General features: G+C 43.4%; 1 protein-coding gene across 7 annotated transcripts in view; it reads left to right on the forward strand.

Annotated features, from left to right (window-relative positions):
- The window catches only part of RBMS1 (RNA binding motif single stranded interacting protein 1), a 207,667-nt gene that overhangs the window by 74,934 nt on the left and 119,896 nt on the right, over nucleotides 1-12,837 (forward strand). For 2 of the 7 annotated variants that reach the window (XM_036884258.2, XM_036884260.2), the window contains exon 1: nucleotides 9,483-9,887. The exons of the other annotated variants lie outside the window; for them this stretch is intronic. In XM_036884258.2, coding sequence (XP_036740153.2) covers nucleotides 9,819-9,887 — 69 coding nt within the window. In that variant the 5' untranslated portion in view covers nucleotides 9,483-9,818. Of the gene's footprint in view, nucleotides 1-9,482; nucleotides 9,888-12,837 lie in introns of those variants that run through there. 7 annotated transcript variants of the gene reach the window in all.

Raw genomic sequence — 12,837 nt, forward strand, 5'->3', positions numbered from 1 at the left:
ACTGACCAATTGAGTGTGTGTGTGTCTGTGTGTGTGCATGTGTGTGACTAACACTTGGTAAAGAAGTAACAGTCCAGGGTGAATATTCTCAAGTTATATTTGCAATTGGCAACTTTAAAGCAGTAATAGCAAGAAGTATGGAGTGGAGAAGTCTGGTAAATATCTACAGGTTGTGGTTCATCTTTTACCTTTTCTTACTATATAAGTGCACAGTAGATCTAAAATACTACGGGTGTAACTCGTGATTTTTGAGGAGATGGCTGAGGAGGGAAACGTAGTTCAGCTTGTGCCTTTGTGATGGATGCCTTTGTGAGATTGAGGTAAAGTTCTCATTCTGACTCGTGGAGACTGTGAGCACTAATTTTAAGACACATTGTCAGATCTTCTTGGAAAAACTGAGTGTATGAGTCATTTACTTGTAACCACTTAGTAGCTCTTAGGAAGGTTACAAATGTTTGAGAAAATATATTTCTTGAGCCTAGGCCGTGAATAAGCAGAACATATGTGCATTTGTATGCATTGTATTCATGCACCTGGGTGCCATGCTGCACAGATTCTAAGACTCACCTGTTCCACATTTCAACATTTCTGAAGTCAGGGTGCATCTTACAATTCATGGTGTCTTATAATTATTGTTGTCCATTTTTTTCAAATGTTAACATCTCAGTAATTGTCAAGCCTGTTACAATTAGTGGCATCTTAGACTGCATAACATACAAGTTTATATCCAAATATTTATAGGAGATTGATGTTAGAGAGATGAGTAGGATATTTCTCTTTTCCCCAAAGCAAAGCAAGAAGATTTATTCTGATAGTAATAGTTGAGGTCAAAAGAAACCGTTCGGTCATGGCATCCCATTTCCTCAGTAAGTCATATACAAATGCAAAATACATCATTTGTTACAACCCTTCTTATGATACCAAGTGATCTAACGATTAGAATGCAAATTCGCCATATTTAATATAACCTGTAAGGCGTATTCTTTAAATTTGATCATTTCCATTTTTTTACATTCTACTCTAACTTAGGATAGTCATGGTTTGAAAAGCAGGTGAAAATCATTATTTCTGCTATTTGTGTGTGTGTGTGTGTGTGTGTGTGTGTGTGTGTATGAGAAAGCTAGCTTGTGTCATCCTTTCATGCGTCCGACAAAATCCACTATGCGCAGGACAGTGGGTTAAGTAAATCATTAGAGATTTACTTATAAGATTGTTAAGGTCCAATGCAAGATGCTGCTGCCCTCACTTTTACGGGTAAGGCAGTGGGGAATATGGAGAAAAGTACTATACAATCCGTGGAAGACATGAAGACTCTAGTCCTGGGGTATAGCTATGATAGGTTCAGGATTGGAGGCCTTTTAACATAGAACTTTCTAATAGATATGGCTAAATATGGGTAGATGGAATGAATTTATATATTCATTGGTGTCTCTGAGAGACAGTAGCATTTATTGACAGTACCATTTATTGCATTATTGAAATATTTATTGAATGATTATTATATGCCAGGCAGGGACAAGCCTTTCCAACCTTGAGATTGTGCATTTCTGGACTTCATGGCCTGGGACGAAGTGTTTAACCTTTTACATGGGGCTATCTCACCTGTCCAAAAAAAGTGGGAGAATGCCTACCCTACCTCATTCCCTGAAACTTTAATAAATTGATGTATAATAAAGCATTTTGTAAATTGTAACGTCTCTTACAAAGTCTATGTATGTAAATATATATGTATGTGTAAATAATATACATACTGTATATATGTATGTACAATTAATAGGTCTGAAAAATGTCTTCAGAGGGTATCTAGTCTTTGCTTCTGTCACTTTCTCAAACTTAGAAGCATTGAAGAGGATTTTAACAATAATCCTTTGGTTGAAACATCATCACATTTGTCATCAGATCAAATATGAGGTGGGAGGTGAACGGAGGGGTGGTTCTGGGAGGATCTGTTTAATTTGTCTGCATATTGGGAGTGTTCTTTATAGTTTGGAATTAGGAATTGCTGATGTCATGATCAGTCATATTGTCATGACAACATCAGAATTTTCTCATCTGCCTTCTCTTCGCTTGGAGAGTATCAGTTTACCACAGGTTTGTCAGCAGTTTCCCCCATGTGTTATGTGTACTATGTGTACTAGATAAGCCAGAAGTAGTCATTCTTAAAGACACTTTTGAATTTTTGTAAGCTCTTTATGTAGCCAGTTCCAGAACTCTTAATTAAATATTCTAGTGTTCGGAAGTTTGCTCTCATACGTACTCAGCTGAATATAGATTCATTTCTAATTCTGTATTTTCTTGTTCGACCCTTTATGTTTATAATTCAGTGAAGAATGAAAAAATTTTCAGCATCCCCATTTACTGAAAGGATGCTTTATCCTATGATCCTCTCTTCAGGTGAAGTAGAACTAGTTACTAGAAATAGTTTAATCATAATCTTAGCAACTGAAGAGAAAGGAAACTTTTTTTTTCCTTCTTTTTCTTCTGTGTTTTGAAAACTTTGAAACCTGACTTGTGCTATGGAATCCAGGTTCGGGGTAGACAAATGTTCTGTTCCCCAGATATTTAAGAATGTTTTATGATAACCTTTTGTCAGTCTTGGCTTATGTAAGGGTTTTGTTTGTCCCAGAAAGTTGTTCACTCTGTACTCTCCAAGTTGTCATTCAAACAGGTAGTTTTTACTCCTGGAAAGGAGATGGTCCAGGTTTGAATTTTTTTTTCATGATTTAGAGATTTAGGGTGGGAGCTCTAGTTTTCCACAAATTCTGTTGATTTCCTAAGTACTTTGTGTCTCTTCCCAGGTCATGTAGCAAAAGGTGGAGATGATTGCTATTTCCTCAACACATCAGCCCTTCTTTCTCACCTCTGCTCTCTTCCTTTACCATTTAATTTGCTTACATACAGCAGATGGTCACTTCCATCTCTTTAGGGAACCTCTGATTTCAAAGATTGTCTAACAGTATCTTTCATAATTTGTTAAGTTTTGCTATACTTAATGGAAGATTCTTTGAATTTTCAAAGTGTTCTGACAACCAGCACTTATTTTCTTATATATTTACTATAGGAATGGAGAATAACAGCTCCAATACTAGATTTCCAGAGTCAGAGAACATAGAGGATTGAGGCATCCCTCCAGGTAATTTAGGAAAATGGTAATCTACACTACATGAAAAGCCGAGCTTCTTTTTGTCCTGGTTTCCCCAAGTAGTGGACTCTCCTTTATTTTGTTACAGAATTTGATACAAATTTAATGTAGAATAAGCCAAAACAAATAAAAAATCTTGAATTTTTAATTCATATAGCCTTCCCCTGCCCCAGATCTTGTTTTTTGAAAAGAGTAAGAACGTATGTTCCTATTTTTATAGAAAAACTTTGGGAAAGAAATGTAACTTACAGAGAATCCTTATGCCAGAAATTTGAGTGAGCTTTGAATTTTATTAACTGTTCTGCAAGATCAGGGCAATAACTCATTTATGAACAGATTATATCCAAAAATAATTTAAGTGTTGATTATTGGTTTCAAATTTGGAGAATGTTTCAACATAGAGAGAAATGTCCTAAATGATGATTAATTAGGATTTTAGTTGATCTATAATCCCATCTTGAAGCTAATTACTCCTAATAAGGTCTCCTAATACTTTTTGAGAGAAAATGTGTTGTGAGTTCCAGTTCAGGTTTCTGGAAATACCTTTCACCTAATTACCATCTCAGCTTCTAGAAGATAGTTCTTTCTGCCTCTCTCCCAACTCCATCTTACCAGCTCTCCCAGAAAACAAAGCTGGTTGCAAGAGAGGAGTTACATCTTAGCAACCATCAGTTAAATAAGATTTGGGCACCTAGGTTAGGCCAGTATACATACTGTACTGTTAACTACTCTTAATATTGGAAAGCTGGCATTCATGTTCAATGGAATCAAAATTCAGTAATTCCAAATCCTTTTTTAAGTGACTTGTCAAGGTCACAAAAATGCCAGTTGGGAAAGCCAAGATGCACATCTAGGCTTGGATCCTTTAGTTTATTTACCCTATGGAGTTCTGACTGCATCCACAGCTAATAGTAATCATAGCCATCATCGCTATTATCAGAGGCAGGGGACTTTGGAGGCAGAGAGACCTGAGTTAAGGTGTCAGCTCCATTATGCATTGGATCTATGTATGGCCTTGGGAAAATTACGTAAACCTCTGGGCCTCAGTTTTCTCCTCAGTAAAATGGGATAATCAATCATTCTTGTCTCATGATGTGCTTGTGTGAGAGAGAGAGAGAGAAAGAAAGGAAATGGGGGAATGTGCTGAGGAAGTGTCTGGAAGATAGTAGTTTCTCAGTAAATGGCAGCTGTTATTTATTAGTCCATGTGGAGAGACAGCAGTAGGGCAAAACCTGTTTCTTCTGTTTTGTTCACTAGGATAGATTTAAGAATCATCAGATTATAGCTTCTGGTAAGACTCATTAGACTACGGCTATGTTTATGTTGTTTTATATACCATCTAGGATTATAGCTATAGAACCACAGTCCTGTTTTATTATAGTGGTTTCATTTTATACACATGCAATTTTATATGTGTCTAGGGAGTCTTTAAGTCTAGAATAAGAACCGTAGATTTTTTAAAAAGCAAAATAGTAAATTATAGAAAATATTGCTGCTACTTTAGAGATTGGGTACTTTATCAAGTCTATTTTGAACAAGGAAAGAACAGAAATTTAAAAAATCTGCTGACTTCATATTTTCTCTCTCTTTTATTATCCTTCTGTTTTGCTAGGAGCCAAAAGCTTTGTGAGCTTTTAAAATATAGAGACCTCAAATGTAAATAATTTCTTGGTGTGAACTGCTTACATTAACCAATACTATGTGGTTCTATTTTATTCATTAAGGATGATGATTTGAAATACTGTGGGATGAGTTTTTCTCTTAAGTCTTTTCTGTTTGTAATGTGACCCAAAGAAAATAAGGGTCCTTAAAATTCTTTAGCAGTCAGTGGTAGAGGGCTAGAACCTGCTATAGAACAGGTCTGTTCTTTTTTTTTTTTCTTTCAAAGCTTAGCTTCCCTGTCATACTTTCCTTGTAGTAATTTCATTCAAAGGCTCCTGTCTTCTGTGGGGATCAGTAAAGTGTGAATTGGAATGGCAGGCGGGGTGTCTTCTTGTCTTTTGATTTTCCCTCATCTGCTCTCTTTAGGGAGTTCATTGGTTAGCAACGATTTCAGCAGTGATCACACCAAATCTACATCCTCTCTCACCAGCCCTCTATCTCAAGTGCTGTTTTTCTGGTCATCTGTACAAGCCTTCTTTCTGAATGACCCTCAAACAAAACACTTATACACCAGAGCTTTCCACACCCATGTTATGTATCCTGTATTGATCTCTCCCTTCTGTGGACTCCTATAGCACATAATTGTCTAGGCCACTTAGCTGGCAGTTATCACTTAATGCCTTGCATTATTTGTGCACAGCATCTTGTGTGCTGTAGGAGCTAGAAGTACTCACCTGAGAATTGGAACATAACTTATGAGACCTTTGGAGACACAATATTATGTGTATATAGAATATACACAATATTATTATAAAGACACAGGACAGGGTCTTTTAATCCTAATGAGGTCTAGATTTTAATACTTGTTTTCTGTTTATTAGTTCTGGTAGGTCAGTCGGTCTTAACTATTTCCCTCTAGTCTGTAAGAGGAACCTAGTAACCCTTCGGACCTCATAGGATTGTTGGGAAAGTGAAATGAGATGTGAAAGATTTATAAATGAAAGCCTCATTGTCAAGTTGTTTCTATGGGACAAATGTCTTCTAAATTCAGATTCTCAAATTCTAGTTAGGCAAACACTTGAAAGTCGCAAGATTCATCTCTTCTACAGGAGTGCAGGCTTCTGCACGCGCTGATGGCTCTATCCCAATTATCCTCATTCATGTACTCCTCCTGCCTTACAGAGTGTGATCTCTGATGCTCACGGTCTTCCCATTCATACAGGAATGACCCTGGTCCAGCACATCACTTCTTTAAAGGAAAAGGGACAAAGCAAATGTGGAAAGAAAGGTTCAGTGCTCCATGGCTATTGAAACGGACCTTTTACCAGCCTTTTTGTTTAAACCACTAAAGGTTGTACACAGCTTTAGAAAGCATATTCATTCAGTCATTCAACAGTTATCAAAAAGTGGCCCCCTTTACCTAAGTTTGCTCTTTTTATTTGTTCTCTGTTCCAACTGTACACCCTTGCTCCTGCTCTTTGATGGTCAGCCAGACTTACTGAGCATCACTTATTTACACAGTACACCCACTTAAATCTACACACTGCCACTGTAAAACCTGGAAACACAATAATAACAGCTGCTGTTCATTGAGTTTGGCACATTTTTTGGTGTATGGTATATATACTTAAGACAATCTGTGAGGCGTCTGGAACTCAGAGAGAGGTTAACTATGTTGCTCAAAGCCGTGTGGCTAGTAAGTGGGAATCTGAAATGTGGAGGCAGATCTGTTTGCAGTTCCGATTTGGTTCCTTGGATAGCAAAGTCCAGATTCACTTAAGCTACCAGAAGAGGATGGGGTGAGGGGGCAGTACGCACACGGAGGGGCTGTGTAAGCATCAGAAGCCAGAGCGGCCCCGGGACTCAGCTGCCTCCGTCTCACAGCTGAGTGTTCACCCGCCCCTGGCATCGGCCTTACTCTCTGCTTGCTGCCAGTCAGCTTCCTGTTTACTCATAGTTTCTGCTGCTTCATAACCTTGGCTTGCATATGGCTTTGGCTTTTTGTGGCCTCAACTCTACTCCCTGGCACTCTCACAGTTTCTGCCCCTTTCCTAACTGGTTCAGCTCTTGGAGTTTTCTGAATCAAATTCCCAAGGGTGAGAATCTGATTGGCTCTGCTCATGTGTTTCAGTCCCAGCCATGTCACAGGTCACTGGCCTGACTGTGTAGATTGGCTGTCCTTGGGTCAGATTCCCACAATTTTACCCACCAGCGAGCTGCTGGAGGAGGGTGCTGTAGGGCTGCCCAGGCAGCAGGGTCTCAGTTTGCCTTTCAGGAGGGTGAGCGTCCACACAACAGCTTCCAAAGCCCGTATTCTTACCAGGAAAACTTGCAGTTTTCCTGGAATGCTTCCTTACCTTGTCTGTCTTAAAACGTATTTGTCTCAAAGGTAATAAACTCTCCTAGATGAATCTCATCAGGGTCTATCCCTGTGATCACTTACAACTAAACACTTATGAATATTTGTAATTGATTATATAAACACATGGTTTCCTATTTGTTATTTCTCTTAAGTTGGAATCATTTGGGCTTTAGGGACTTGATTACATTTCCTAGTCTTTGAGGGTAGAAAAGCTGTCTTTTCTTTTCTTTATAATGCTTTACTTGGTTAAAATGTAGTACCTATCTAAATCTGGGACTTTTGAATCCTGCCTGGCAAGCATTATTTTTCTCTTTAAAAAAACATACGCCTTGTAATCTCTTTTTGTATGTCATTCGCCAGTATAGAACATTGCATTTTGCTGATATTTAGATATCTTTTATTCTTAAAAAGAGCCTTTTAAATTTTTTGTCACTTAAAATCTTATCCCTATAAAACTATTGCAGAATCTGGGTATCATATCAAGTCTCAGCATTCTAGAATAAAACAGCATCTAAAAGTATGAGCAGAAAGCAAAGCCATAGAAAAATTAATCTATGCTATTCTTTTGTGGTTTAGATTGTGGTTTCCTAAGAGACCAGTCATGACAACTGAGGTTGGACATGGAATTTTTTCCATAGATGACAGGTCTGTAACTGCTGGGGTCTTGGGCATTAAGTTCTCAGAAAAAGGCACCTGTGACTTGAATAGTTCTACATAGAACCATATCTTCTATACCTGGGGTTGATGACTTGCAGTGAAGGGTCCTAGTGAGAGAAGACGGCAGGAGCAGCCAAAACTATTGTAATTGCATGGAGTAGCAGGAAGTAGTTCTGGCATATATATTAACTGGCAATTGAATGTTAGTTGCACTGTTTATTAAATCACTTTAAAGAGCAGGTGTGTTTCTGTCAATTTTATCTAGCAAGTTCTTACTAGCCCATTGTGTGCTTAGCACTGGGCCTAGAATAAGTTCCTTTGCTAACATTGCTTTTTATTTATTTATTTTTAATGAAAGGAATTAGGAATATGTAAACTTGGTGTATATGGTTGTTTTCGACTAGGGGAGATTTGCTAGTTCTCACCACTTTGGGTGAAGAATGTTGAAAGCGTGTTGGAGGATGGCAGCAGCTCACTAATTCAACAGCGGGATATCTAGGATGGATATTTTTCAGTTCCCTGCTGCTGGAAAAATGCTTGAAATGCTACGGTTTTTTTTGCTGGAAGACTCAATTTCCACTGGGGACCCTTTCCTTATGGCAGCGGGAACTTGAATGCCTTCCCTTCTTAGATGAGTTAGGATTCTCCTCATCAGGGCAGTTGGCCCTTTCCAGGGAGCTGCTGGAGGCCAGAGGCCAAGGAAGAACTCTCTCGTATTTACCACGGTGACAGTACCCTGTAATACAGTTGAATGGGCCAACTTGGAGGATTGGCAAGCCTGTCCCAGTGGCCTATCCAGAGCCCACAAGCTCTGCCTGTGGGACTTGATGTAGAGTCCTTCTCCACTGCCTGTGTTCTTGGCTTGATGCACCAACGCAAAGGTGAGAGAGAAAAGGGGCACCTTTGGGCCAGTTTAGGTAATTTCAACAGGAAAACAAAGGGAACCAACCACCCATTGTCCCTTTTTTGCAGTTTCTGTGTCTTCCATAGAACACATTTGTGTCACATCTAATAAGTGACGTATAGAAAGATTACAGTATTCCAGGTTTCAGGAGCGCTAACCAAACTGATGGTAATGATTTTTGTATTTGATATTGTCATTTTGAAGGTATAGGTATCGCAAACTCTGGCAGAGGAATGAAGTATGGAACTTGACCTTGCGCATTTGCGGTGAGGGGGTGGGGAGTGGAGACCTAGTGAACTGGGGGAACAACGATTTGCAGAGGTTTGATGGAGGCTAGTTGTTGGTCAAAGTAGGAGTGATTGTCAGCACCTTTTCTGGGAGAGTAGAGGGTAGGGGGAATAGTTTGGAAGGATGAAAGAAAAGAGACCTGGGACCCGTTCAATTCCTACCCAGGTGTCAGAGTGATCCCCGAAGAGATGCCCTTAAAAGGGGCTTCGAGCAGGGGTGCAAAGCCGCCGCCGGTGCTTGGGCAAAGAGCCGAGAGGAAAAAAAGAAAAGAGGAGGGGGGTGGCTACTCCTAGGAATGTGCGGCATGCGGGGAGCCAGACCCAACCATTGCACCAGAGCGGGGGCGCCGCCGGCTCCCCGGGCCTCGCGGCCCGGGCCCCGGCCCCGAGCCCAGGAGGGAGCGCGCGGGGGCCGGCCAACCGGCGGGGCTGCGGGCGCGGCGCCCGGCCGGCGGGCGGGGAGGCGCGGGAGGGCCTGGGCGCGGCGCGAGGCGGTGCGCGGCCGCCTCCCCGCCCCCGGCCGGCGCGCTCTCGGGGCGGTGGTTGAGGCCGCGGGAGGTGGGGACGCGGCGGCGCTGCTCCTCCGCTGCCGCTGGGAGAGTCCGCGGCGCCGCCCGCTCCGCGCGCGAACTCCCGTCCATGGCACGCAGGGCGGCGGCCGCCGGAGCTGCCCGAGCCTCGCCCGCCGCCGCCGCGCCGCACTTGTAGGCGAGTCCGGAGGTCGAGGCGGGGAAGCGAGCCCCGAGCTGCAGCCCCCGCCGGCCGCCGCCGCGCGGCGAGAGCGAGTTCCCCGAGCGGCCCCGGCCCCGCCGGCCCCCCGCCCGCGCCCTCCCCCTCGCGGCTTGGCCGCCCGCGCCCGCCGCGATGATCTTCCCCGGCAGCGGCGGCACCCCCGGGGGCGGCGGCAGCTGCAGGACGCCCCATCGCAAGCAGGTGAGGCTGCGGCCGGGGCGCCGCGCGGAGGCCGGCGCCGCGCTCCGCACAGGGTCCGGGCCGCCCCCTCGGCGGCGCCGGGCGGGGCGGTGACCTTGCCCCGGAGGCGGCGGCCCGCGGGGACGGCTCGGGCCGGTGACCTTAGCGGGGGAGCTGCGTCGCCGCCGCCGGCCGGGCCGGGCGGGCCGCGGAGGAGGGGAGGGGGCCGCGCGGCGGGAGCCGAGGCGCGCCGGCGGGGGCTTTGCGCGGCTCCGCAACAAGTTTGGGGCTGCCGGGAACCTTTGTGTGCGCGGAGTGCGGCCAGGAGTCAACTCGGCTCGCCGCCGTCCGCGCCCGGAGCCTCCGGGGAGCCCGAAGCGCAGGGAACCCGGAAGACCCGGGCGTGTGCTCGTGCGGTCCCCCGCCCTCCGCCCCCCGTGTATTTCTGCAAAAGAAGAAGAAGAAGAAAAGAAACAGGAACTTGTGTCACTTTCTCAAGGTTTTCAGTTTTCAGCAGCACAGGGAAATCCTGTGACATCCTAGTTGCAGAGGCGCCTGGATAAGCCTGAGTCATACACGCTGCCCTTTCCTATTTTAATACCGTTTCATACATTTTTTAACAGACTGAACTCTTAAGGCACTTTAGTGGTTGGATCAAAATCCCCTGCCGGGAGGAGGAGCGGAGCTGGGAGCTTATAGTTTCGGCCTTTTGTTTTGTTTTTCATCTTTGTTTTTAAAAGGTTACTGAAGCCATGTTGTGATAAATCTCACGGAGCCTTTCAGCAGCAGCGAAAACAAAACCTAGCTTTAAATTATGTAAAAAATGTGCAGGTCTGTTTAGAAAAGGTTAAACTGATTTAGAGGTCAGTGGCAAGATGCTTGCTGAGAAAACAAAAACACGATTGCAGATATTTTTCTTCCACAATAAATCTCTTGTCTACATCCTTAGCCACTGAGACAAATCAATTAAGTTATTATCCCAATAATGATACAAGCGAACTGTATCCTTCCATGCAGACGGTGGCTCTGTTAAGATCCTGACAGATGACAGTGATGCCTGGTGCTTTTCCAATGGCATTCTCAGGATTATTGATTATACGTAGTCCTTTTTGTTCTCAAAGTCATTTTGGGGGGTATGTCCTAGCATAAATACGCCTGAAAGTGGGGCTTATTTTGTCAAACAGTGACAGTGTCGAAAAGTATTGTTTTCTAGCCTTTGGTCCTTTATTTGTTAGCTTTCCCTTAAAAAGGGAGTAAACACACCCTAGTCTGTATGTCCTTGCTGTCCATGTCAACTTTTATCTGGCTTCAGAAAGTCCCCTTCCTTTAGTTAAAAAAAAATGCATTTGTGACTTGGCTGAAGTACGTGCTAAAATTGTCAAGATGCAGAAGCAGGCATCTCTAAACTACATATGGCCTCGTTTAAAATAAATGCCCTTGGATCCAGCACACTCACATCAACTTCGTAAGTGAAGCCAATTTACAATAAATATTCTTCTCCTGAACCCTCCTCCTCCACCCACCTCACTCTACCTGCAAAGATGGCTAATTATGTGAGGGCCTTGTGTATTCATTTATTTGTTGTCCAAACCCGGCGGGGCGTTAGCTCTGAGATGGGGGGGAAAGCTCTACGGGCGAGGCCTTTTGCTGTGAAGAGCTGGAGGTTTTGTGTGTGGAGGGGGACAGCCTGCTGGTCTGGAGCACGCTGATAAGATGCTCTTCTTTTCACTGGGCTCTCCTTAGATCCAGAGACTAAAAGGGCTGACTGAATCAGAAAAACAAACAGACTTTCTTTTTTCTATAGGCAAAGAAAGAAATGAATGTGTAGGCATTATACAGACACAAGACCCCGGGTACCAGTGGTATTTGAGTCAAAGGTTTCTTTTGTTAGTATTTAGCCATTCACTGGGAAAGCACGCTTCCAGCGCGGGGACCTGGTTACCATGAGTGACTTTGTGATCTCATCCTGGCTGAGAGTCTAAATGGGAAGTCTAATTAATGCTTGTTATAAAATTTGGTCATGTTAAGCTTGCACCTTTCAGTTCAAATTAGTTTATTTGTTTTGATGAAATAATAGGTGAATTTTAGGTGTATAATGCAGTTTGATTTTAACCTAGAAATATATAATCAACTAATTTCAGATAATTTGCCTGAGGTTAAAAATGGAGTGTGAGAAATACTTAAAAATCACCTTTGGAAATAAAATAAGCGAGAGTCACACTTGTATTAGGAATGTATAATAATGCAATCACACTTGCATGTCTTAGTACTCCCTACCCGTCACTGAGCCCCGTACGGCTTGCTGGTTGCTGTTCTAAGTGCTTTGGAGGGATTAACTCATTTAGTCATCTTGACAGTCCTATGAGGCAGGTAATAAGATCTCCATTGTACAGTCAAGAAAGCTGAGGCGTAGATTGAGTCACTTGCCCAGTCTATGCAGCCTAAAGTGCAGAGCCAGGATTTGGACCCTGGCAGGCAGACTCGTAAAATCACCAACTACAACTGCCTGCTTACATTGCACATCTCAAGAGAAACTCATACGAAGCTCAGCTGCATCACTGCCCATCTCCCTTCTAGTCTCAAAAGTCCAGCTGAGGGATTCCTCCCACCTTTCAGATTTGCAGAGGGAGGGTGGAGGTTGCGAGGAGGCAGGGGAAGGATGAGGTAAAGGGGTGATCCGGATGGCAGGTTCATGATCTTTGGGAAAAGGCTCGTTGTCAAAAGTATTGCTTTACGAGCAAGTATACTATTTCTCCTTAAAACTTCATATTTTACATGTAAAGGAGTCACCAGTATCAGTGTAAGCAGAGGTGGGCGGTGCTCGTCCCCCTCCTGCCCCACTGGTGCATTGAGAGCATCAAGGAGCTCTGATCTCTGCATCATCGAGGATAAACAGGATTTTCCTGCATCACAGGCCTATGAGCACATTGGAAATACACCTGCTCAGCGCAGGTCAAAGTGAGATGCTTCT

This window comes from Manis pentadactyla, chromosome 8 (assembly GCF_030020395.1).
Source record: "Manis pentadactyla isolate mManPen7 chromosome 8, mManPen7.hap1, whole genome shotgun sequence".
Taxonomy (NCBI): Eukaryota; Metazoa; Chordata; class Mammalia; order Pholidota; family Manidae; genus Manis; species Manis pentadactyla.